This window comes from Corvus hawaiiensis, chromosome 1, assembly GCF_020740725.1.
Source record: "Corvus hawaiiensis isolate bCorHaw1 chromosome 1, bCorHaw1.pri.cur, whole genome shotgun sequence".
Lineage (NCBI taxonomy): Eukaryota > Metazoa > Chordata > Aves > Passeriformes > Corvidae > Corvus > Corvus hawaiiensis.
In genome coordinates, this window is record NC_063213.1 from 4,242,171 (window position 1) to 4,266,946 (window position 24,776).

A 24,776-nucleotide genomic window follows, 5' to 3' on the forward strand; every position below is an offset into this window, starting at 1 on the left:
CTTGTGTAAGAGCACACACAGAGTGGATCTGTGTAGTCAGTAATGATTATTAACTTGTTCCTCAGAAGTAGGTACTCTTCCCTTTTATGGCCCTGAAATTTTCCCTCTAATGATCTTATTTTTAATGCTGATTATTTCCTTGTCATTCTTTCTAGCCAATTAGCAATGCTGATTTCATCGTTCCTGTTGAAATTGATGGAACCATACATCAGGTAAGTGCTGGTTTTTCCTTCAGCATTGTGTCCTGGGTGTCCCAGAACGTTCCCTTCCTCCATTTGCTGCTTTATATCCAATAATTTCTCCTTTTGCAAAGCATGGAGGCTGTGTATTGTGGACTGCAGGCAGGCATCTCTGTGTGATCAGGTGGAATATCTCTTTCAGGACTTCAATACTTGACTCTTTGTCAATTTTAAAATGTTTTCAAACAGGAAATGATGTAAGGATGGGGTTTCAAACATTGCTGGGCCCAGAAAAAAGCTGCTTGAACACTGCATTTCTCATTCTTTCCAAGACAAACAGGACATGAGTTGGCTCCAATGTATGTTGGTAGCTCACATGCCAAAGCTCATTTATGTTTTATAAAAGTATAAAGGAAAAATAGACAGTTCTTCAATTCTTGTGCTAGTCTGTGTTTAATTTCTGTCCCTTTTATTCCTGTAAGTAATTCAAGTTCCTCTTGAACTGATAGGCATTTTTCTATACTTGAGCATATTTGAAAGGTCGGGACAAAATCATGAGGAGATGAATTTTTATGTCTTTAAGAACTTCACTTAAGGCTCTAAGAAATGGTTTTGAGTAAAGGCAAAATGCCTATAATTTGAAAATCAGTCCCTTCCATGTATCTTAGCTTGGTGTCTTTAATCAGTAGACATTTCTGAAGGGTTGAATAAATAAATTACAGTGCTGTAACTTCCCCTCTTCAGGCAGGCATTGAAGTTCTTGCTGGAGATGAGTTAAACAGGTTAATGTGAAGCTGAGCCTTTCTGATACATGAACCTTGCAAATTGTGTGAAACATCTTCTGTTGGGTGTTGGATGTTACAGTTATTGAGGAGCAAATCTCCCCTAGATGTGATTTAACAGAGATTTTAAATACTTTACATTTTGAAACGTTATTTATGGATTATTTTTATGGATTATTTTTACTTGGACAAGGAGGTTTGTATTTTAATCTTGTGCTAATTGGTGGATCATGAAGTTAGTTCATAATTTTGTCTGATTTCCTATGATAGAAGCTATCCATGTATTTGTCACTCTTAAAATGATTCCTGAATATCAGTCAGTGGACTGAAATGTGCTTTAAAGTAATAGTTGTTTTGACAGTTTTTACCATGTGCCTGTTTTATGTAGAAAAATTCAATATCTAGGGTACTTCCACCTGTAATGTTCACCAGAGCTGATGCTTAAAACATTTAAGTGATGTTTTGGGAGATTTGTGATTTTCAGTACTGATTTGATGTGGGCTTCAGTTGTGTTTGGTGCTGTAGAACAGACAAATTCTCTCTCCTAAAACTTTGCAGAATGCTTCTGAAAGTGAGTTTTTGAATGGCTGAAGAGTTGTGATCACTTAGCTTGTCAAGATGACATATTTACATTTTGAAACAAATCCCAGTAAAAGGCTATTTGGGCTTTACAGTCAAACATTTCAAAAGCCTGTTGCTTTTCCATTCCTTGGTGCAAACTCAGATTCTTCACCAAAAATGATGCAGCTTGGCACCTGGAGATGATTCCTTGTGGGGGAAAAGAGAAAACAGCAACAAAAAAACCCCTCCAAACAAGCAAAAACCTCATGACTGAGTCCAAAGGGAGCAGATTTGTGCATCTCCTTCTCCCCTGACAGAGGTGGGCAAGTGAAATTGGTCTCTGTGCTTTGCTGGAGACTCCTTGCATAATTTTCAAGGAAATTGCTTCACTCTTTGTATTTCAAGCTCTTAACCTCTAGAATAGGTAAATAGCTTGGTCTCATTTGGAAGGTAAAAATGAAGGTAGTTGTAAGGAATCTGGGATTCTTGAAATAAAGGTAATTTGTGTGGCAAACAGAACAGGCAAAGCCTGTGTGTGTGATGTCTCTGTAATATTGCTGACATTCAGGAATCTTTTTTTTTTTCATTTATTTTGCACAGTGATAAAGGGCAAAAATGGATATTCTGGCTGAGTCTGATGTGCATTAACACAGGCTGGAGAGCTTTGACAACCTGTTCCCACTTCAAACCTGTAATTCTGTAGTCACTTAGAGCATAATGAACTGATATGAGCAATTTCTGTCATTTATCAGGATTTGTCATCTGTATAATGCGTGTCCATTTTCTTAAGCAGTTTATATACTCCAAGATTAATCACTGACATTGAGAAATATTTCCACCTGTGCAGAATATCCCAGGAGATGGGAAATGTTGTGGAACCATTCTGTCCATAGTGCATATCCCTGCTTCACCAGTGAGCCTGGTGCCTTGTCTGGCAGGAGATTGACAGATTTTTATTGTCCTTGAACTCTGCCTTAGGCAGAACCCAGTGGAAACAAACTGAGCAACACCATTTCAGAGGTGCCCCTTCATAGGGAAACTTGAAATTGTATGAGATTGTTCAGATCTCACATCCCAGAAAGTACAAGTTGTGGCAAATTGAATTGCTGTACTCCTGAAGTACAGTTTTGAGATTGACTTATCTAACATGTTTTTGTCATGGTAAATGTGATGTTGGGTTTTTTTGCTGTTCAACAGAGGTCTTAAAAAAATAATGTATTTCGTTTGGGGAATTTGTTTTCCCTTATATAATTTATAATCCAAAGGTCAGAGAGACTCTTGGGTATTTTTTTATAGGGAGGACAATTCATCATCTTAAAGGGTGCTTGGGTAAATGAGCTTACCTAGATTAAAAACCAGCTTTTCTTAACATCCCTTTTCCCTCTCCCATCTTTCTTTCTCCAGCCTAAATTACCTTATCTTTCGAAAGGATTTGTCATTTTATTTTAAGAAGGAAATAAATCAAGTGTGGAGGAACCTCCCTTCCTTTTTGCTGTGGGTCTTGGGATGCTTGCAGAGGCTGTGCCCATCCCAGGGCAGCTGAAGTTCCAGGGAAGAATCCCATGCTTTGTGCTGGGTGTGATGGCCCAGATACAAAAGGAGGGTTCTGGTGCACGCTGACCCTTCTGGCCACTTCTCTCATTCCCCTCTGGTTCTCTGGGTGAAAGGAGATCAGAGCTGGTCTCCTGCTCCACCAAAGAAAGTACAAGGGAGAAGCTCTGGGAAATCCAGTGGAATGTGGTGGAACTGAGAGGAAGCTCAGTGAGGGTGAAAGTGGTGGCTGGAGGGAGATGTTCAACCTCTTGGGTACCTTGATTTAACTTCTGCAGGAACACATCCTCTGCCTTGGACCCTGCTTCCCACTGACCATGTGCAGAGTGAGCACAGCCCCCAGACCAGAAGCTGTGCATCAAATACAGCTTTAATCCCCAACAAGTGAAGGTTTTTAGGGAATGCTTGTCCTTAATCTTTCATCCAAATTAAATTCCAGTGGCTTTGTGCCTTGCTCTTGATGTCCAAGAGTAAAGAGGGCAGCCAGCAAGAGTTTGATTTGGTGTTATTTTGAATTTAATTTTTAAATATAATTTGTTTATTGAGTAAAACTAACTTTTAAGTGTTTGGGGTGAGGGGGGAGTTAATTCAATTAATTGCTTATTTTTAATTGTTGAAAGCTGAAGGAACATTTGGCATGTATGCTTTGAACATAATATGCAATTTTTTTTTTTAATGGGGGTAAAATGCTGTTCAAATAATAAACTTCCTTCCTATAAAGCTCAGAATCCATGGATTTTCTTGCAGAAGGCTGTGGCCTGGTTCAAGTAATCCAGGATAGGCTGTGTCCATTCTAACTGGCCTATTCTTGGTTACTTGCACTGGGACACGACCACAACTGTGTGAACCAGGACCATGAGGCTCCAGGACATGTGGGATTTTCTGCTCACTGCTCAGAAGAGGCACCCACCCCACAAAAGAGGAGATTACAGGAGTTGGACTTGTCATGGCAGATTTTTTTTGGTCATTACTTGCAGATTTCCTCATTGTCAAGCTGATTTTGAAAGGCCATTCTTTGTGTCCTGTTAAATTGATGGAAAATGAGCTGGGTTTGTCTTTGGGTTTCACAAATACTGAGTCTCTGTAGGCTGAGGCTGCTTTGAGATATAGAAAATTCATGTGCAAGTACGAAATGCTCGAAAACAATTAAAGATAATTGCTTGTGTTCTGCCATTAGCAGCTGTAAGAATCCTGTGGAAACATGCCTAGTGCCTGATTTGTGCTTAAAATGTTGAGAAGGGTTCACTTTAAATAATAATAATAAAAAAAGACTATATTCCTCCAAATTCTTGCTGTGATAAGGAAAAAATTAGTGAGCGTACAATAATAAAAAAAAATTGATTTTTTTTTTTTTTAATGCCCTGAAGACAGTGTATAAATCTCAGAAAAATGCCAGGAGCCAGTTAGTCTAGAGATTTCAACTGAAGACATCAGGCAGTGGAGGAAAAAGCCAAGCCACAAATAACCATGCAGCATTGAGATTCAAGTCCAGCCACTAACAAAGTAAAGGGGAAAAAATTCCAAATGAGAAGGAAGAGGAGAAAAGAGCTGTACTGTCAGCTGAAGAAAGCTTTTATGTGAAGTAAACCAAAGAGATTTTGTAGCCCAGGATGCCAGTACATTTTGGAGTTGCTTCCAGGGTCTGAGTAGGACTTCCCAAAGAAAACTTCAAGGAGAATAACTATCCAGAGTATTAAGATATGTTGTTCTGCCAAAAAAAAAAAAAAAAAAAAAAAAAAAAAAATCAGTGTTGTTAAAAAAAAAGGCAAAGGAATTGGGGCTTTTTACAGAGGGAAACAATTAAGGGAAAAATTTGGTGAGACTTCATCTTAAGAAATGACATTTATTATTAATTAGGCATTTAACATGAGAAGCAAATCTGTTGGCCAGATCCCAGCAGGGAAGGATTTAAGGCAAAGCAGCAAGAGAAACTCAAGTAGAGGAGGCTGTGACTGCTCTGTGGTGGATCAGGAGCCCTAAAACTGCAGAAGGGAGACCATCCAACTAAAAGTGCTGTGTATTCATAGCTAATCCTCAATTAGGTGCAGAATTAGGAGACCTAAAAGCAGCCAAAAGAGCCATTTATTGCAAAGACTGGCAAATGCAGCCCAAGCTGTGGCTCAGAGCTCTGGGGCTGCAGCTCTGGGGTTAATTTACTGTGTGCTCCTGATGGAGGAGGTGGGTTATGTTGCAAGCAGCAAAGTTCAGATCCTTGGCAGGGAGTTTGTAATTACATTCCAAGTGGAAATACTTCACTGACACGGGCAGAGATAGGGATGGAGAGCAAAGAGGAGACTTCTGCTGCTGTGGCTGGAAGCACTGGGCTTTAAAAGGGAAATTAATATTAAATTCCAGCACTTACTCTCCAAGAATGTTGTTAAGACTCTGGGGTGCCCCTTTTGTGCCCTCAAAAATCAGTGTAGGAATAAAACCTAAGGGTGAAGAATCAAGAACTTAATTGTTAACTTGGATCCTGCTGTCTTTCACATCTGGGAAGTTGGATACTCTCTGGATACCCAACTGGAGAGGGACTGCAGCTGTCTCCCTGTCTTTAAAAAAATTCAAAGATAGAATTTGGAGAGGAAACACTACAGCCCAACATTGTGTAGAAAGAATTAAATGAAAAATTAATTGCATTGTTACAGGAGAGGAAATTACTTGGTTTGTGCCTGGTGAAATACAGGAAACATTGCTGTAATTATCTGGAAAGAGAGTGGTGTTGAAGTACATCTGTTAACTGTCTTTAATCCGTAAAATGTCACAATTCTTTGATGGGTTAGGTGCTGCTGTGGTTGTTTAAAAAAAAGAAATCTGGGTTATAAATTGTTATCTGTATCAAAGTTTGAATGTAATGCTTATGAGGCCAGAAATCGTCTAGATAAATTTCACAGAAATAACTTAAAAGAGATAAAGACTTCATGGTATGATCTGTATGCTGCATAAAGGGGAAAATCAACATTTCTGCTTTAGTCATTAAGGTACAGCTCCATCATATGTGTTTTAAAAAAATTTTTGCTTTCCAATTTAGGGTTTCAATTTCAATTACACAGCTTCTTTTTTTCTTCTTTTGCTGAAGGCTTTAATTGTTACACTTGAGTTTAAGCTACTGTTTCCATATTTCTCTCCTTCAGGCTTTTTCTCTGGGTACCTTGATTTTTTTTTTTTTACTTCTTATTAATATGAATCTAGTAAAATACATACAATTAATCTAGTTTAACATATCAAAGAATGAAATTCCTGAAATAGCATCAGTCTTGAAGTTTCTCCTGAATTCAGCTCTGTGCCAGAGTTCTCCACTTGAAATTTCCAGTATTAGGGATTATTTGCCAAACAAAAGAAGATAAAATGCTGCCAATGTTTTCTCTCAAACTTTTAATCTAACTGCAAACAAGACAGATAAATACTTTTCAAGCAGACTCCCCTCTTCAGCTTCCCAGTCTATTGTGAGCTGCTTCCAAGCTTTCTGAGCAGTAGTTTCCTTGTTTTGGTATCTTCTGTGAACACAAAATCGTCGTGTGTGCTCTGAAAAGAGGAGCAAGGAGGTTTTAATATCTGCTAATCAGGTTGTTGACAGTAGGCTGCCAAGCCAGGGCAGAAAGGCAGCAGAGCAGTGCTGAAGACAGGATGCTGAAGAGGAGAGAGATCCTGGGAATTTGCCATCTTTTGGCAAAGTCCTCTTCAGAAGATGCTGTGGACTTTGTCAGCAAGTTGCAGAACCAGCATTTTTAGGCATTCTGCATGGTGCTGTGAAGATTTTTGGTGAGAAAAGCTCTCTGCAGAGCTGGAGGGCTTGATCACTCTCCATAGAGAGTTACGATGCTTAGCACCTGGGGTTTCAGAAATGAAGGAATCAGCCACAGAACAAAAACAGGTTCCTATTGTGCGATTCCTGCCGTCACAGAGGCTTCATCAGATTTATTCCTTCTGTGGAGCTCTTGAGCACTGAAGGCACCAGCACCAGAATGGGTTTGGTGGGGAGAGCCACATCCTTACTTCCTGAGAAGCCTTCCTGTCTGCCTTTGCCTTTAATGAGATTTTTCAAGGAGCACCACTCCAGATGATGCTCGGTGTTTGCAGTTGCATAATCAGCAGGGTCTTGGCAGCCCATGCATGCCAATCTCTCATTATTGGGTCTCTACTTTTATCTTGTGTACTTTCTTTTTCCCCAGCATTTCATTTGAATTGCTTCCCTGTTAACTTTGCTTCAAGTGCTGGAATTGCTGGAGTGGTTTGGGGTTTTTTTTTTACCTTTTCTTGAGTGCCATCTGACCTAAATGCCATTATCATTTCAGGTTTATGTATTGAAACGACCACACGTAGACGAATTTCTTCAGAGGATGGGAGAGCTCTTTGAATGTGTACTCTTCACAGCCAGTCTAGCCAAGGTTTGTTCCTCCCTTCATCTCTTTAACCCTTTTCATGCTGGTCAGTGGACTTTTGGTTGGGTTTTCTATGGATAATTATTTCCACAGTTGGTACTATCTTAATTTTTCCCCTTCTTTTCTGCTTCTTTGTCTGACAGTGTGTACTTTGTCTGCTAGTGTGTGGGTAAGTGTTTCCATGGTAACACCATCACATATGGGCTTGTCTCATAATGTAGCCTCCATGCATTGCTCATGATGCCAATATGAAAGGCTCACAAGTTACCATGGTTATAGTGAGAAATTAGAACAAATAGCGTGCGAGTGAAGCAGCACATTAAAGCTGGGCATGAAATAAAACACCAAATCAAACCCCGTCTACGCCATCAACCAGTGACTCAGAAACTCACTGGAAATTGGGAGCCACGGTTTCTTGCTCTGTCAAGGTGCAATTGCAATCTGGAGTTAGAAAATGAGGCCTTTTTGCAAAGCTTGAAACGTCACCAGGAATATTTTGTGCCCTCTGGTCCTGCAGTAGCAGTAGTGGCTCGTAGGTAGTTTCGATGGTAGATGTTACAGTAGTAGACTGACCTGGAATTCTTCACTTCCTTCAGTGTATTGTATTTGTGGTGTCTTGTTTGTGAGATGGTGTTGGTTATTTCTAAATAGTGCTCTAGCAGGGCAAGCTTTTGCTCCAGCCTAGTGTAGAGATGGTGGAAGGGGATAGGACCCTGATCTTCTATAAAGCCTTTTTCCCTGCTTTCTCTTTACCACATAACTGCTCGGTCATGTTGAAAAAATCCTGAATACTGCCCAATTTCATACTGAAGTTAGGTGCCTTATTTCATAACCAAAAGATGATTGTCTTCAACATCAGTTTTTTTTCTTGGTTTAAAATACAGGAAAATGGTAACTCCTGTTGTGCAGCAATAAGGTATAACTACCATCTTCAAGTATGTGGTTATTCATGTTCGAGTTTATTTGGATACTTTTTCTCGGTCAGTTTATATAAATTGTTGGATTCTAAGCTGGGCTTCACTAGAAGTATCATCTTATGTATAAAATGGGAATTTCCTTGGTATTGTTCATGGGTATTTTTCCTAACAACATCTTTTATGACCCAATTATGCAATTTGGTAATCTTAAGAGTCTTGCTGACCCAGTTGCTCCGAGGGCATCATTTGGCAGAGCCACATCAGGCTCAGATGTGTTCACTGCAGTTTATCTTCAGAGGCACATGGAAACAAATCAGCTGGGGAAATGCTTCATATTGATTTTGTATTAGCATTGGCTGGTTTTATGGTAATGGTAGGTGAGATCTCTGGATCCATCAACCTCTAGAAAACTCTCAGGGTAACTCTAAGTTGGCCCTGACAATAAAACCTGATCAATAAATCACAGAAAACATTTAGCGTGCGAGTTAGCCTTCTCTAGAAAGATAGTTGTCCTACCTTTGCTTTATCTCTTTATTAATCACTTCAGGTTTGCAGGCAAGTGAGTTAATTAACAAGGAGCAGGGAAGAAAATGGAGAAAAAGGGCATTTTATCTGAAATTATTTCGTGTCCTTTCTTTGGCTCTGTGAATTAGCCTTATGTGCACGTTGCTAACTTGCTGCTTCTGACTTCTATTTTTAAGTATGCAGACCCAGTAGCCGACTTACTGGATCGCTGGGGTGTGTTCAGGGCAAGGCTCTTTAGAGAATCCTGTGTTTTCCACCGAGGAAATTACGTGAAGGATCTGAGTCGACTGGGCCGTGAGCTGAGTAAAGTTATTATAGTAGATAATTCTCCTGCATCTTACATCTTCCATCCTGAAAATGCAGTAAGTATTCGAAGTAACTCGAGTGTAACTTCATCTCTCTGGCCCTTGCCCAGATTCTGTGATTCAGAAAATAGACTTTGCAGAGCACTGGCTGGTGTCAGATTCTGTGTTTTCTTAGGCTGCAGGTAGGTTCTGGGGCTCACTGCCAAATGGTGGAGGGTGTGGGTAAACTGATCTTGACAGCGTGTCACAGCCATGACTGCTCGTGTGCTCTGAGCTTTAGCTGTTGGCTTGAGGTCCAGCACTTTGGAGAAATACCAAGTGGTGTGGAACCTGAAAAGCCAACCTAGCTCTAAGAATCAAAGCTGCCCTGCAGCAGGGATTTTGTTCTTTGGACTGGTGGTTACAGAAAGAATGGTTTGGCTTGAATTTCTTTAGGTACTCCCATCTTTTTTCATTGTGTGAATAATATTTTATTAGGCAAGATAATTAATGCTTTACTGGTTGCTACTGAGATCTGCATTTGTGGGTAAGGAAAAGGAAAAAAAAAATGCAGACCCTGTTGTGTTGTTGTGCTCCTCCCTCAGTTATTTTTGTCTTAACTCCATAATTAGAACTGTTAGTCAATTAGTTCATCAAGGTTTAGGAATAAGGGTAAAGGGCAGGCTGCAGTTCTGTAGGGGAGAATAATGAGGGCAGTGTGCATTTTCAGTGTGTTTGTATCGGCTCCAGAAGCTCTGATGGAGAGGTCTGGGGTGCTCCATCCATGGCTGCAGCCAGTACAGCTGCTCACATCTGCTTTAGCTGCCAGGGCAGAAGCTGGAACTCCTCAGATCTACTGACTTTTAGACAACCAGGCTGTGCACTGTTTTCTTCAATGTTTTTAGGCTGTCTTCCTTGTGGACTGTTAAAAATCAGTGTAGGAAATCTTTTATTAAGAGCACTGCTTTGCATGGTCTCCAGAATCACTTTTTTTTTTGTAACATGAGCTATTTATCTTCCAGCAGTCAGCTTTCACATTCAGATCCTAATATTGTGATGCCCTAAGTGATGTGGTGAAAACATTTTTCTGGTTAGTGCCACACGTGGTTTAAAGCTGCCATTTGTAATAACCAGGACCTGTAGCTCTAATTTATGTTCATGGTTAAAATTAAAAACCTGATCCAAGATCATCACTTGGTATCTTGGAAATCAATGCCAAGGAAATAATGAGCTGTAGAAGTTTGGGAGATGAAATTAAGGGCCTTGTCAGAGTGGTTTAATCATGTATAGAAAAATGCTGCTGGCTGAGTGATACTCGAGTCTCTGCAGAAACCAAAGCTTGTAACAAGATCCAAGATAGTCTTGGAAAGACCTCAGTGTACTCCCATAATGAAGATAACACAGAACACCTTCCCCAAATCCAGCCCACATATTTAAGAAGGGTTATTACATGTGTTTTTTTCTGAACCCACTCTCTAGATGTAACATTTTAACCTGAGCACTGTTCTGCCCTTGCTGGTAAACATTTCCTCCAAACCCCATGCCAGAAGGGGTTGTTGCTTCCTGCCTGTGCCTGGTGACTCACTCTGATAATTCTTAGAGGGAAAAAAAAAAAAGATTTGCATGTAAATAAAGTGTCAGTGCAGCTTCATAAGCTGTGTCTTCCTTCCAGTCTGTTCTGGATACCAGGGAGGCAGAGCAGTGTGGGGTCATGTGGGTCACCTCAACATGCAGCTGGAGGTCAGCTGTCCTGGTTGGGCTTGGGGTTGAACCTGCTGCTCCACCTGAATGGTAATGAGTAGCTAATTGCCTTGATGATGATGATGGTGATTACAGAACACCTACACAGACAAAAGTCATGTGTCTTTTACATCATGAAACCCTCTCAGTGTTTGTTGGTTGCTTTGTTTCAGGTGCCTGTGCAGTCCTGGTTTGATGACATGACAGACACAGAGCTGCTAGATCTTATTCCTTTCTTTGAAGGACTAAGCAAAGAGGAAGAAGTTTACAGTATGCTTCATAAACTCTGCAACAGGTAGCCCTTAACTCTGACTGACTCCTGCTCCTAGATTGCAGTTGCTAGAGGCTGTCTCCATCTCTTTCAGCTCTTTCAAATGTAAGCTTTGGGGAGGTCACCCCTGTCAGAAGTGCTACTCTTGATCTTCCTGTTACATTGGACACGAAGGACAATCATGAGTGATGCTATTAAGCCTTCAGAAGCCTGACTCCTAAGGTCATGTGTTCAGACTACTTTTTTAAAGGAAAAAAAAAAAAAAAAAGAAGCTATTTTCAATGGGACTCTTTTAATTAATTTCATAAATGGACATCTTTTACTGGATCAGCTTTTCTTAAAACATGCCAAAAAAAGAAGCTTGTATTTCAGCAGTTGAATTTCTCTCCCTTTCTTCCCCTCCCACTATGCAGACAATTTTACCCCCCTGCTTAGAGCAGTTGACCTGACTCTGAATTTTTTCTTACAGAATGAAGTGCCTTTTTGAATGTTATTTTAAGATAAAAATTCATTTTTGTATAAGACGTATTTCCAGACATCTTTTAGTCTTGTATTGTCTAAATGCTTTAAAAGGAAAAAGGAAAAAAATTTTATAGAGCACTGTAATATATAACAAAGGAAAAAGTTGAAACCAAGATGCTGGGTTCCTGTCTCCACAATGACATTAAGTTGTATCACACTTTGTCATGCTCAGAAGGTTCAGGCGTTTGTGGGAGGGGTGAATTGGGGTCATTAACGTGGTTGTTTCACTGATGAGGATTTTGGGCACAGTTTTAAAACATATCTGCAGTTGTTTGAGTATTTAGGGAGTGATGGAGTTGAGAAAATGAGGTGGCTGAGAGACCTAAAGCACCTTTAATTCCAGACAGATGAAGTTCTGCTGTCTCTGCTTGCGCACAACTGCCATGCCTCTTCTTTTTTGGAAAACCATTATCTTGGGAGAACGGCGAGGAGATCTATTTATTAGTTTAAGATTCTTTTCTCAAAACAACCCCATCTGGGTAAGCTGGATCTGTATTGAGCTGTTTGGAGTACTTTTTTCTTTTAATTGCTGCTACTGTATACTCACCAAATGGAGTTGACCATCGGCTGTTATACTGTTTTTGCCACTGTGCCTGTGCTATGAGACATTTTCTGTAAGCTGCAAACTTGGGCAATAAATAAAATGCAGGCTTCATGACCCACCCCCATGGATTAATCCATTGGTATCTGATATACCAGAGAACCCAGTTAAAGGTGACCTGTAAAGGAGATTTTTTTTTTTTTTTTCAATTAAGGTGAAGCCTTCTCTTTTCTTTGATATATGAAAATGCAGAAAGTATTTTGCCCACACCTTTGATTTGTATTTTTTTTTCCCCAAGGTGTAAGGTGCAGATTAGGAGCTGTATCAAGTCTTGCTGGAAGGGCAGAAGTTACTAGCCTAGACTAAAATCAGTCCTCTGGCTTTGGAGTTGACTTAGAGTCATCTCTGAATCTGAGAGCCTGCTTAACATCTGCAGTGGCATTCACCCTTTTGGATGAATAATTTTTAAATATTTCATGCCTTTGAAGAACAAGGCACACCTTTTTTCAACCCCCCGTTTCCAGTGTCACCTTCCAGTTACTGTCCACAGCAGAAATCTGCCAAACATAAAAGGTGCAGCTGCGTTTGGCTGTCATCAGAGAAGACTAAATGGACTATTTGGTGCTTCTAATTAGCCTTGTGCTAAATTCTGAATTGTAATCCCCCTTTGCCTTTTCTCTTTTTCTCAAAAAGTCCTGATGACTTGGGAAAAAAACCAAATTCCTTTGCGATGGACTTGGCTTGTGACCCTTGTCTCAAAAACATTGGTGAAGCAGCTTAACAAATCCACCAGAGAAGGGCAGGCCAGTCTACACAGGCAGCGAGTGGGTTGTCGTGGGTGCAGTATCAGACTGAGCCCCCTGCAGTGCAGCTGTGCTCCAGCTGTGCTCCAGCTGTGGCTGGGCCCAGGGGTGCTGGAGGCAGTCCCGTCACACCCGTGAGTCTGTACGGCATCACCCTTTTGTTTCTTAACCAGCTGGCATCACCTTAGTACTGTATAAATCTGTGCCACAGCAAAAAGACAAACTGTCGAGTTCAGAATTTAAAAAACTTCAAAAAAAAAAAAGCCTACTTTGTTTGAAAATATAAAGAGGAAAAAAACAAAAAAAAAAAAGGACGTATGGATTCTGGTTAGTCCATTAATGTTTACTTTCAGTTTAAGATGGTTTAATTTTGTATTTGACTCCAGAGTAATGAAACTGTAAGCTGCCAAAAAAAAAAAAAAAAGAGTTGTTCTGTGAGCAGTATTTACAACTGTGCCTGTGGCTCCTGGGCCCCAGGTGCAGTTTGCAGGGAAGTATTCAGGTTGTAGTTAGTCGTGCAGGTATGAGAGGAATGGCTGAAGAAATTCAAAGACTTTTTCTCGTTAGCATTAGACCAAACAATCAGACAATGAATAATCCACGAGACAGGGCCGTGTGACAGTTGTGACCTGTTGGACGTGAGACAAACCATGTCACCCGTTTGCATCTCTGGAAGCAGCGATTTCATGAACCAGTTGCCTTAAGTCTGTGAATGAATGTTGATTCTATTATTAAAGTGTCTTGTATTGTTTTCAAATCCACATAGAATGGGCAACTGAACTTCTGCACCAGCCTCTGGAGGAACGGTTCTCATGATGTTCTGTACAACCACGCTTGTACTGTATTATTTTGGCTCTTAAAATCCCCAAATTAAAAAAAAAAAAAAAAAAAGTTACTGTAACTTAGTACAGCATTAAAATGACACTTGGGGACAATACAAAGACAAAAAACCACAGCTTTGATCTCTGCTAGTTTTAAGAGTTTTTTCTGTAAGTTCTGATCAATTCTATTTTTTTTAACCCACCCAACTCATACGGAAATAAAACTCAGAGTGCTCTGCAATCAGGTTTGGACTCCCCCTGGGTATTCAGATTTGGCCAAAGGGATCAAACTGTCACAGTTGTTTATTTTGACACTACCATCATACTTGAAATTTCAAGTGTTGAGTTTGCGTGGATATACATACGCTGTGTATTTAGAGTTTCTAGATTCTAACAAAGCAATAGAGTTCTGTCCATAAAGTCAGAGAACGAGTGGAATGTTTGTAAAATTTGCAATACGGGTATTTGATTGTATTTTAAATACAAGATTTAAAAAAAAATTCAAATAGGAAAAAAAAAAAACAAACCTTGTTTCCTAAATCTCTTGCATATTTTGAAGTGCAGTTAGTGCATGCAGGTCACCAGGGCTGTTACAAACCCTGGGTTTCAGTTCTATTTCTGGCTATTACAGAAATATTAAAAAGTCTTTTCCCAGTTGGTCATTCTAAAGAGAAGCTGCCTGGCCTGGAGTTCTGTTGTCCTTTTTATGTTGGGTTAAAAAACGGTTTTTTGCCTGTATAGGTATTTTTAAATTAAGCTGTAAGGCAGAATGCCTTAGACCCTTGAAATCCAACTGAAGTGTTAACAGTGAAATTGCCATTTGTAACCTTAGGGCTGTGCGCTGAATCCTTGTTCACCACCAGGAAGCGTGGCAGGCTTGGGATGAGGAGATGGTAGCAAATGTACAATATTGCTGTGTTCATTTAGGTAGCTTTGGAAGAATAATTTGTCTCTTTGTTTCGCCCTTTTGATCTTCATTAAAACAGCAGAAGTTTTACGTGGAAGAAACTCAACACCTGGAGACGTTTTGGTTGTCAAGTGTACACAATCACTTTTCTTACAGCATGATTTTGATTAGACTGGTTGGGGACAATAAAGTATCTAAATGACACTGGTGTGTGCTGATGTTGCAGCTTTTGAAATTTCAGTGTAAAAAAAAAAAAAAAAAAAACCAAGAAAAAGAATCTGTAGCTCTGTGACTTCCGAAGGCGTAACCCTCTGTTGGACAGATTGTTTTCAACCTAATAAACCACAGTTCCGCGCAGCCCTATTTGTAAAACAAAGACAAGTTTGTGCCTCTGATTCCAAGGTGCTGTGATGTTTTTTGCCTTTTTGGGGCGGGGAGGGGCAGGTGAGACTGGCGTGGGGCAATCGCTTCAAAATCTCTGGGCTAACTATGCAAAACCAGCTGTCAGTTTTCTGTTTCACATGATGTTGTAAAATCCCAGCTGACTCTCTCTTATTTCTTGTTAAAGATCTATTGGGAACTCCTTAACAGAGGAGTAAGCAATGGAAATGTTTCTTTCTTTCTTTTTTTCCTTTTTTTTTTTTTCCTTATGATGGAGCTGTTTACACTTTGATGCAATGAACAATCCAGCAATACTTGAGAAACACTACAGATACCATGAGTGTTTGCAGGAGAGAGAAGTGTTGTCAATCAGGTATTGAATGGTTTCTTTACTGTCACAAATAAAAAATTTTAACAATATAGTTACTTGTGCATGTAATACTTCTCTGGGAAAAAGCATTTCTGCACTTCTCCTTCAGTAATAGGCACTGCCCTAATTCAGCAGGGACTTCACTCCTGCTAATGCACATCCATGTTGGAGGATAAAATCACTCATCTCTGTCCCACCCTCCTCCCCCTCTCCTCGTTCTCAGTCATGTGTAGGACTCCTCCGTGGCTGCCCTGGCACCTGCTTGTGCAAACAGAGCTGATGAACTACTGATGAACTCTGCTAAATAAATCGGTGGCGACTCTTGCAGATGTTCCAGCTATTTAGATCTCTTGGATGAGATCATACAATAATTTGTTCAAGTCTCAAAGCTGTGTGACTTCTTTTGAAGGGCTTACTTCAGCTACTTGAATAGCTGTTCTTAACATCACTGCCATATCCACATGAATATCTGAATAAAACACTTTATTTGGTTGGAAAAATCTATTTTGGGACTTTTTATCGGACACAGTAAGACTTAGAGCCTTCCTTTCTAGGAAGAGGCACATATTATTGATGCTTTATGAGCAGAAAACCTCAGGCCTGTTGGAATAAGCAGCTGGCTCAAGATAGCACATTAGATGCAATTAAAAATATTTTTTAGTTAGTTCTATGATCATTTGGAATGCCCTGGACTGCCTTTACTTTGTACTGGTGGGTCAGGTTCTTGATTTTTTAGATTTTTTTTTTTAGGTTTGGTTTGGTTTTGGTTTCGTTTTTAATTTTACCAATCTCCTTAACTGCTGCTTAGGATAAAGATTTCTTTCTTTCTTTTTTCACTTGGCAAAAAAAGTGTTTCAAAATTCATAAAACAGCTCATTTACAGTGGTGAGAAAGATCCTGTTGTTCTGTCCCGACAGAAACCGAGTGTCTGCAGGACTGAATACACAATAGTCTATACACCTATAGGCTTTTCAGTGGTTTTTCCCCCCCTTTCTGTCGTCTTTTGACTCAAAAGGAAAGCCAGCTGCTCTGAAATTGCCTGCAGGATGGGATACGGCTGTTCCAGGTGGGATGCAGCCTCCAGCAGTTTTCCTGGCAAGCGACCTTCACCACCCAGACTCCCCAGCAGCCCAGCCACACTGGCAGGAGCCCAGGCAAAGTTCTGCTGGACTCCTGTGGTTCTGCTGGAGGAGAAATGATCTGTGGGTAACCCATTGGTTTGGACAGATCGGCAGACTCAGCCTTGGAAAGCTCCCAGGAGTTTTGTTGGGAAGGAGCTGTGCTGGGAACGGGGTGTCCGTGGTTGAAGGGGCATTTCCGAGGCACGGCACACACAGGGATCAGTGGTGTGTCTGTAGGGTGGGTTGCTTAGGGTAGGTAAGTGCCTCTGCAGTGCACCCCAATATCAAAAGGTGAGGTTTGGTCGTGGCTAAAATTAGATCAAACTGAGTTTGGGAGGTGGTGGCTGTGTCCGTGTCCCCTCGTGGTGCCTCCCACTGCTCTCCCCGAACCGGTGTTGCTCAGTTTGGCACCCACCTTTTTTGACTTAATGACGTGGACACACCTGATGGGATGGACATGGCAGGAGAATGGACCCAGGAGCACAGCACAGCTGGCACTGTCAGCCTCATCAGCTCAGGGCGAACTCCAGCAAGGACAAGGCTGCTGCTGCTCAAAGGCAAACACGGGAGTCACCGCTCAGCCAGAGATGTGTCACCCCCTGGGAGAACCTCTGTCCCTCCAGATAATGAGGGGTGATCCTTTTGTCCCTACAAACGTGATGTCACCACCTCTGAATTCCCAGTCTTTCAAATAAATGTTGCACTCGAAAGCTTGAGAGGTTGTTGGGGGAGTTGCTGGCTTGACAATGGGTTGTTTTCTTTGATTTTAATGAGCTTTTGTGATGAAAACCAAATTTCTTTACAGTGTAACCTTGTAATTTTTTTTTCTCATGCTTTGATTCAGTTTGACAATAAACTATCTGTGTTATTTTTTTCATTCTCTTCATGTCTGATAATGCAAATAGTTTAGGCCTGTTCCCAGAAATCCCCCTTTCCCTGTCCACATTCCGTTCTCCATTGGGGAAACATTGGGAGAGGGAGGCAAAGACTTCACAGGATCAGGCCGGGAAGTTCTCATTCCATTCTTAACAACTCTTTGGAGGTGCTGGGCTTTAACAGAGATGAAAGCCCTGACTGCTGAGCACCAAGGCCTTCTCCTCTGGCAGCGTATTTGGCAGAAATGTTCAGCTCCTTTATGGTTAACCTGCTGAGGTTTGGATAAATCCATCTGGCTGCTTTCCAAAGCCGCTGAAGCCTGTAAGATGGAGCTGGGAAAAGCCGGACTGTGGGAGGGGAGAAGGGGGCAGGGGGAAACGTGATGGTGGCTGGTGGGGTTTCTGTACAAGCCCCTTTCAGTCCCTGCATGCAGCAGCCCTCATACTGAAAGCAGTTGGGTGCCTCCTCACCTGCCTATCCCGGGTTTTTAGGGATAAACGGGGCTGAGAGGGGATCAGTGTCACTGCCTTTCTGCCAGGCTGCGGTGTCACCTCTGTGTAACTCGTGGCAGTGCCTGTTGTGAGTGGTGATGTTGAGCGGCTGACCTGGCACAGCTCTTGGGTCAGCCAGTCAGCAGCCAAACATTGATCCCCTGAGGGAAGGAGAAGCTGGGGGAGCCGCCTTTGCTGGGGCTGGATTGGTTCGAGGTGCCCGTGTGAAGGAGTCCCTCACCTGGCACATCTCGAGTTAGGTCTGCATGGAAGGATGAGCCTGCAGAAGGTGGTTGCAAGTAAAGCATTTGCTGGAAAACAACCCCACAGAAAGATGAAAGTCTGGCATTTTTATGTGTGTTTTTAATAGGAAAACCGTTTTATAAATACTTTTGGGATTTTTTTTTTTCCTAATCTCTACCTAATCCCCTGGTTAATACCTGCTGTACCCTCAGAGATTGAGAGCCAGAGGTTTGTGCAAAATTTATCTGTGGGGTTTTTTGTGCACGTGAAATGGGCCATTTTTTTCATTTACAAGCAAATACATCTAGAAGAAGAGGGAAGATTTTTGTCAAGACCTGAACCCATTTAATCACAGAATTACAGAATAATTTTTGTTGAGAAAGAGTCACAGCTGAGGGGGACCAGGTGCTGTGTAGGAGTCGGACTGAGGCTGGGCACAGGTCCTGCCCTTGGCTCTGCATCACAGGGCTGGAGCTCTGTGACCCTTAACTTTCCTTCTGATTTTCTCCTCTAAATAGTGACTGGAGCCTTGGTCTCACTGGAATCCTCTATAACACATCTGAGTAACTCAGAGCAGGTTCACATGAGTCGTCACCCACTGGTCTGATCCCTGATCTGCTCGATGGATCTTGGAATAACAACCAGAGGGTTCAGGCAAATACTTGGGATGACGATGCTTGGAAAACAGCTGGAGTGTTGCATCCCAAAAAGGAGGATGAGGGGGGAAGGTCTGGAGGACCTTCGTGGCTCTGGATTGTGGTGGTCTGAGCCGTGGCATGGTCTGGCAGTGGGAGCATTTGGCTTTGATGTATCTGTGATGGAAGTCTTGGGGAAAAAAGAGGGGTTTAAGGGCTTGGTCCATGCAGGGCCCGGTCACACCACGAGATGGTGCAGCCGGGCAGCGCTGCCGTTTAAAGGCGCCGTAGAGGAAATTTAGAAGCCATTATCTCAAATAAAAGCATCACCACCGCTTTGAATGTCTGAGTCCCCTGCCACGATTGTGCTTCACAGGCCCACGGATGACGCCTTCCATCAGGTATAAATTTCTCTTGGTATTTCACAAGCAATTTCTTCGTTTGCCCAATGAATGCTGAGTTTCCTTTGAGAAAGGAGCCGGTGGCTCCACACCTGAATGCAGGGTAAGTGTTCATGATCATTGTAGTCACTGATTATCTTTTCTTCCATGAAAATGCAGAAATATATGATCAGCACAGGAAAACTAGAGAGGGAAATCAGCATTGCTCAAATAGTTGAGTTCTAAATTATGTCCTTACACCTCCCCTAGAGTGCTAAATCTTTTTTTCCTCCAAAAGATTTGCTGCTCAACATTTTCTTTCTTTTTTTTTTTTTTTTTTTTTTAAAGCAACATCATTTTAAATCGGGATTTGGCTGAAGTACATGGGGAGAACTATGGACAAATGTTCAATCTCCAGGAGGGGAAGGAAAAAAAAAGAAGAAATAAAAGTGGTGCCAAGCTGGCAGGTGTGTGACAAGGCACATTCCCTGTGCCAGTTCCGCTCCCTGCCCGTGTCTAGCATGCAGGGGCAAGGGGACAGGGAGGGGTGGCCAGGCTGGACCAAAAGGGTTGGACCTTTCCAGGGAATGGACCCCACACCTGCAGGGCTGCCTCTCCCTGTTAGTGACTGCAGCATCTGCTTTCACATTCCCAACACCCTCGTGGGATTTTTGGGGAGAACAGGGGGTTTTCCACGCCATCAGCCCCCCCTGCAGCCCATCTCCTTGGCTTTCTGCTCTCCTGGCAGGCTCCTTCCCACCTGGAAGTGCCTGCCCTGTGAGGAAAGTCAGGAGTTAGGTCCCTGCGGCCTGGAGATGAGAAGGCTCAGGGGGCCCCTCATCACAGCACCCCAGTGCTGAAAAGGGGCTGCAAAGAGGATGGAGGATCTCTCCTCACACACAGCCATGGAGAAGACAACAGGCAATGGCTACAAGTTGCCCCAGAAGAGGTTTTATCTTGACACAAATTTTTACAGTGAGAATCATGGGAACAACTTCCCCAGGGTTGTTGTGGAGTCCCCATGGCTGGAGGACTTCAAGGTGTGACAGGAGGGTGATGGAAAACCTCATCCATGCTCCCTTTCCGTGAGAGGCTGGATCAGATGATCTTTCAAGATCTCTTTCAGCCTGGGCTGTCCTTTGAGTCTGTGATTCCCGTGTGTCATCCTCCACCTCCTGGCTGGCTGCCCCAGGACTGGGGTGACCCTGGTGAAGCAGGAGTGCTCTGCAGCTGAGGAGGAGCCATCCAACCTTGGACATTTCATTCTGGTCCCCCCTCTTTTGCCTCTCTTTTAATTCATGAGGGCAAGACTGCCTTTAAAGTTAAATCCCATCTGGGATCCCAGTTCCTGGCTTTTCTGGGAGACAGCTTTGCCCATCACAGGCAGCTCCAGCCACACGGAGCTGAGGGGAAGCTGCTGCAAGTAACTCCTGCATCTCTGTTAGCAAACAAAGACATTCTCAGCTGCAAAAATAAGATTGTCTGCAAATCCATGTTCCCCATGGGATGCAGGATGAAGGTGTAACTTGATGACTGTAACCCAGCCAATATGGAAAATTTAAATTGAAAGGAGAGAAATTCCTTGACAGGCATCTCCCAACCTTTACAGTGCGCCAGGGAAAAGGTCAGGCTCCAGTTAATGATGTTAAATGTGGGTCTGATCTCTCCAAGATCCAGTTTCTCCTCGAGTTGTTTCAGTTCCTTGGATGCTGTTGGGGCACAGGCACTTCTCACCTTCACTCTGTGAAAAGGAAGGAAATTATCTACACCTCATTGTCCAAGGGGTAAAACCATTCCACAAATAATGTATTTGCTTATATATCCTGTAAAGGTTGTGACCTCATCTCACTTGATTTCACATCACTCTTGTTCTCCTGAAAATCTTTGGGAGCTGGGGGGATAAATGTTTTTTATCTGCCTGCAATGAGTCAGCTACAGGCAGCGAAGGGAACCAGATTTTCTGGCTGCTTTAGGTTTTCTAAATTTCAACTTTACAGAAAAAATCCAGTTCTTCTTTTAACTTTTTCATAACCAGGTTGTCAGCTGTGACACTTTATTGTGATGTTTTTTAAAATAATGAATTTGATGTGCTTGCTGACAGGCTGGATCTCACAGGCACTGGGTTTGTATGCTGTCACCCATTTTTAGGGATCTCACCACCAAAATAGGTATCAGCTCCATCCTGGAGACAGTCAGAAATGTTGAAGCAGAGCCACTAATTAGTCATAATGCTGGGTTCTTTTCCCTAATATCCTTTTGAGCTTTAGAGCAGGCACCTCCTGTGAACTCGTGTGTGATTATCAGTGAAGTGGAAACTGGATCATTAAGAACCTCTGCAAATAAAGAGAGTGGCAGCTCATCCTCCTGCAAGACAAGCACATCCTGGGCTGCATCACAAGAATTGGCACTAGCACATCGAGGGAGGTGATTCCCTCTCTGCTCTGCCCTCGTGAGACCCCTCCTGCAGTGCTGGGTGCAGCTCTGGGGCTTCCAGCACAACAAGGATGGGACGTGGAGCTGCTGGAGAGACTCCAAAGGAGGCCATGGAGACATACCAAGGGCTGGAGCCAGGCTGGGAGAACTGGGGGTGTTCACCTGGGCAAGAGAAGGCTCCAGGGAGATCTCAGAGCCCCTTCCATGGACCTAAAGGGGCTCCAGGAGAGCTGGAGAGGGACTTGGGACAAGGGATGGAGGGACAGGACACAGGGAATGGCTTCCCACTGAAAGAGAGAAGATTTGGATTAGATATTAGGAATAAATTCTTCCCTATGAGGGTGGGGAGGCCCTGGCACAGAGTGCCCACAGAAGCTGTGGCTGCTCCTGCATCCCTGGAAGTGTCCAAGGCCAGGCTGGATGGGGCTTGGAGCAGCCTGGGATAGGGAAAGGTGTCCCTGCCCCTGGCAGGGGTGGCACTGGATGAGTTTTAATGTCCCTTCCAACCCAAACCATTCTGGGATTCTAAGAGATCCCACCTGCCATGGCCCTGCTGAGAATGACAGCAATTAGAGATGGGTGAAGGTACTCTGAGTTGCTTTTTTAAATGCCAATATTATATCAAAACAAACATAAAACATCGTCAATTCCTACAGACTTTCTTCTCCCCTCTCCTGCTCTGTGGCAACTCTGGAACAATGAAAAAAAAGTCATTTTTTCAGCAGCATTTTCAAAGTTCAGAACACTTCTGTGATTATTATTTTATTTCCTTTTTTTTTTCCTTAAATGAGCAGCAACTACAGCTTTACTGCTTTTATCAGCTAACAGCCTTGAGGGTGTTACAGAAAAGCTGCACTGCTGTAATGAAAGAAACAGAGATGGGAAAACTAAGGCTGCTACAGTACCAGTGAGCTCTGTGTGGCCTCAGTTTTAGCTTGCAGGTAGCCTAAACCACTATTCAAGGAAGGGAAGGGGAGAGAGAGGCTGAATTCTAAATGGTCCCAGTCCAGGTCTGTAAATTGTGTGAAGGCACAGCCCTGTTTTCCTGAATGTCTGTTCACAGCTTGTCCTGATGCTTTATTTAAAATTGCACAGTGCAAGGTGGGAGGGGGAGAACGACTGTGTCAGGCTGAGGTAGGAGGGAGGATGGGAAGCACAAGCTGTCAGGTACTGGAGCTGCCCTCAGATCTGCAGCCGAGGCAGCAGCTTCAAAGCACTTCATCAAACCTCAGCTGTCTTAGCTGGAAAACACACAGGAGTGGGGAAAATAACAGGTGCCTGTTTGCTGGGAAAAGCGGTGGTGGGAGAAGCCTCTCTCATCTCAGGTCAGCACAAGGTGGGAATGGTCAAAGAGTCATTCATAGAATCACAGAATGGTTTGGGCTGGAAGGGACCTTAAAGACCATCCAGTTCCAATGCCCTGCCATGGGCAGGGACACCTCCCACCAGGCAGGTTGAGGTCAGGTTTTCCCTTGCTGTCACCTGCTCCAGGTGATGTCTGTCACCATCGGAGATTTTTTAAGGCAGCTTCGCTCATCCTTCAGCTCCCCCAGCCTGACCAGAAGTGCTGCTTACAGAAAATCTGGGGGGAAAAAAATGCTTTAGTCATGCCCAAAGCCCCCTGGAAAGAACTAAACCCTCCTGTCTCAAGCTCAGCTACCTAAGCTCAGTGGGCTTGGAGGAGCTTTCCAAGCATCATTTCTCAAAGCAGTTTCCCCAGGGAAAGCCCTTTCCTGCAAGGATTTGGTTGCTGCCTTGCGTGAAATGAACGGTGGTGCTGGAGGGAGAGGAAAGCAGGGCCCTGTGCTGAACACTGCTGCTGGAAGCTCTGTGCAAAATCACCTTGTTGTCAGTGGATCTGTGGATACAGCCACACCTGGCTGATGCTCCCCCAGCTGAACCTGGGAAGGGTGTCGGGTCTCTGAAGCCATGGAGGAACAATCTGCAGTTCAAACTCCATGAGGAGCAGAGGAGAGCTTTCCCTGGGGATGACTGAAAGCAGAGATGTGAGCAGGGAGATCTCCTTGAGTGACAAATCCATGCGGATCAAACATATGAATAGAGAGCAGGGAGATAAAAGGAGGTGATAATGAAGTGGGAGCCGGTCTCTTCGACCACGTAACAAGCCATAGGACAAGAGGAAATGTCCCCAGGTTGTGCCAGGGGAGTTTAATTTGGGTATTAGGGAATATTTCTTCACTGAAAGGATGATCAGGCATTGGAACAGGCTGCCCAGGGCAGTGGTGGGGTCAGCATCCCTGGAAGTGTTCAAAAAACACGTGGGCGTGGGGGCAGGGTTTAGTGGTGGGCTTGGCAGTGCTGGGTTAAAGGTTGGGCTCATGGGTGTCAGAGGGGTTTTCCAAATTTAAAGATTGGAAGATCCTGTGCAATGAACGGCAAGGTCCGGATCACTTGTGCCATGCTTCAGAAGGAAAAACAACCACAAGTTTAAAAAAACCAAACCATTGGCAAAAAAATCCCCATCTCATTCGAGGAATATATTTTCAAAAAGGGAGTTACATAAAAACTGGGAAATAAGTGCTGCTGCTCTGCTGGATGCCAGAGAGGCTTGGATCAGAGCTGTGATCAGTGCCAGTGGGCCCTGGGGCAGAAATCAGAGATAAAGCGGGCTAGGAGTGCCACGGAACGGAGAGTGTGGAAAGCACAGTGGGAGGAAAACATCACACAGAGAGGCCCTTCTCTCCTCTGGTGTCCCTGCCCATGGCAGGGGGCTGGAACTAGACAATCTTCAAGGTCCCTTCCAACCCAAACCACTCCAGGATTCTAGAAGAGGGAGAAAGTTGTTACCAGGATAAATGCCTGGCTTTCAGCAGGATGTCTGATTTATGTCACATCAAAAAGAGGGATTCATTTTCAACACAAAAACGAGATTTCAGCAATGTGTAAGGACAACCATACAGCTACGTCCTTGCTACAAGCACCGGGAGTGGATGACTGCTGTAGATCCCTTCCAACTTAAATCTCCTCTTCTCTTCTCTTCTCTTCTCTTCTCTTCTCTTCTCTTCTCTTCTCTTCTCTTCTCTTCTCTTCTCTTCTCTTCTC

General features: G+C 43.0%; 1 protein-coding gene across 7 annotated transcripts in view; it reads left to right on the top strand.

Annotated features, from left to right (window-relative positions):
* CTDSPL (CTD small phosphatase like) overlaps positions 1–15,586 on the top strand; it is an 80,924-nt gene extending 65,338 nt beyond the window's left edge. For 5 of the 7 annotated variants that reach the window (XM_048317059.1, XM_048317278.1, XM_048317372.1 and 2 more), the window contains 4 exons: positions 156–212; positions 7,366–7,458; positions 9,071–9,256; positions 11,092–15,586. In XM_048317059.1, the coding sequence (XP_048173016.1) occupies positions 156–212; positions 7,366–7,458; positions 9,071–9,256; positions 11,092–11,217 (462 nt within the window). In that variant the 3' untranslated portion in view covers positions 11,218–15,586. Of the gene's footprint in view, positions 1–155; positions 213–7,365; positions 7,459–7,595; positions 7,622–9,070; positions 9,257–11,091 lie in introns of those variants that run through there. The other 2 variants (XM_048317447.1, XM_048317538.1) reach the window with 1 other exon arrangement.
* Positions 15,587–24,776: the final 9,190 nt, after the last annotated feature.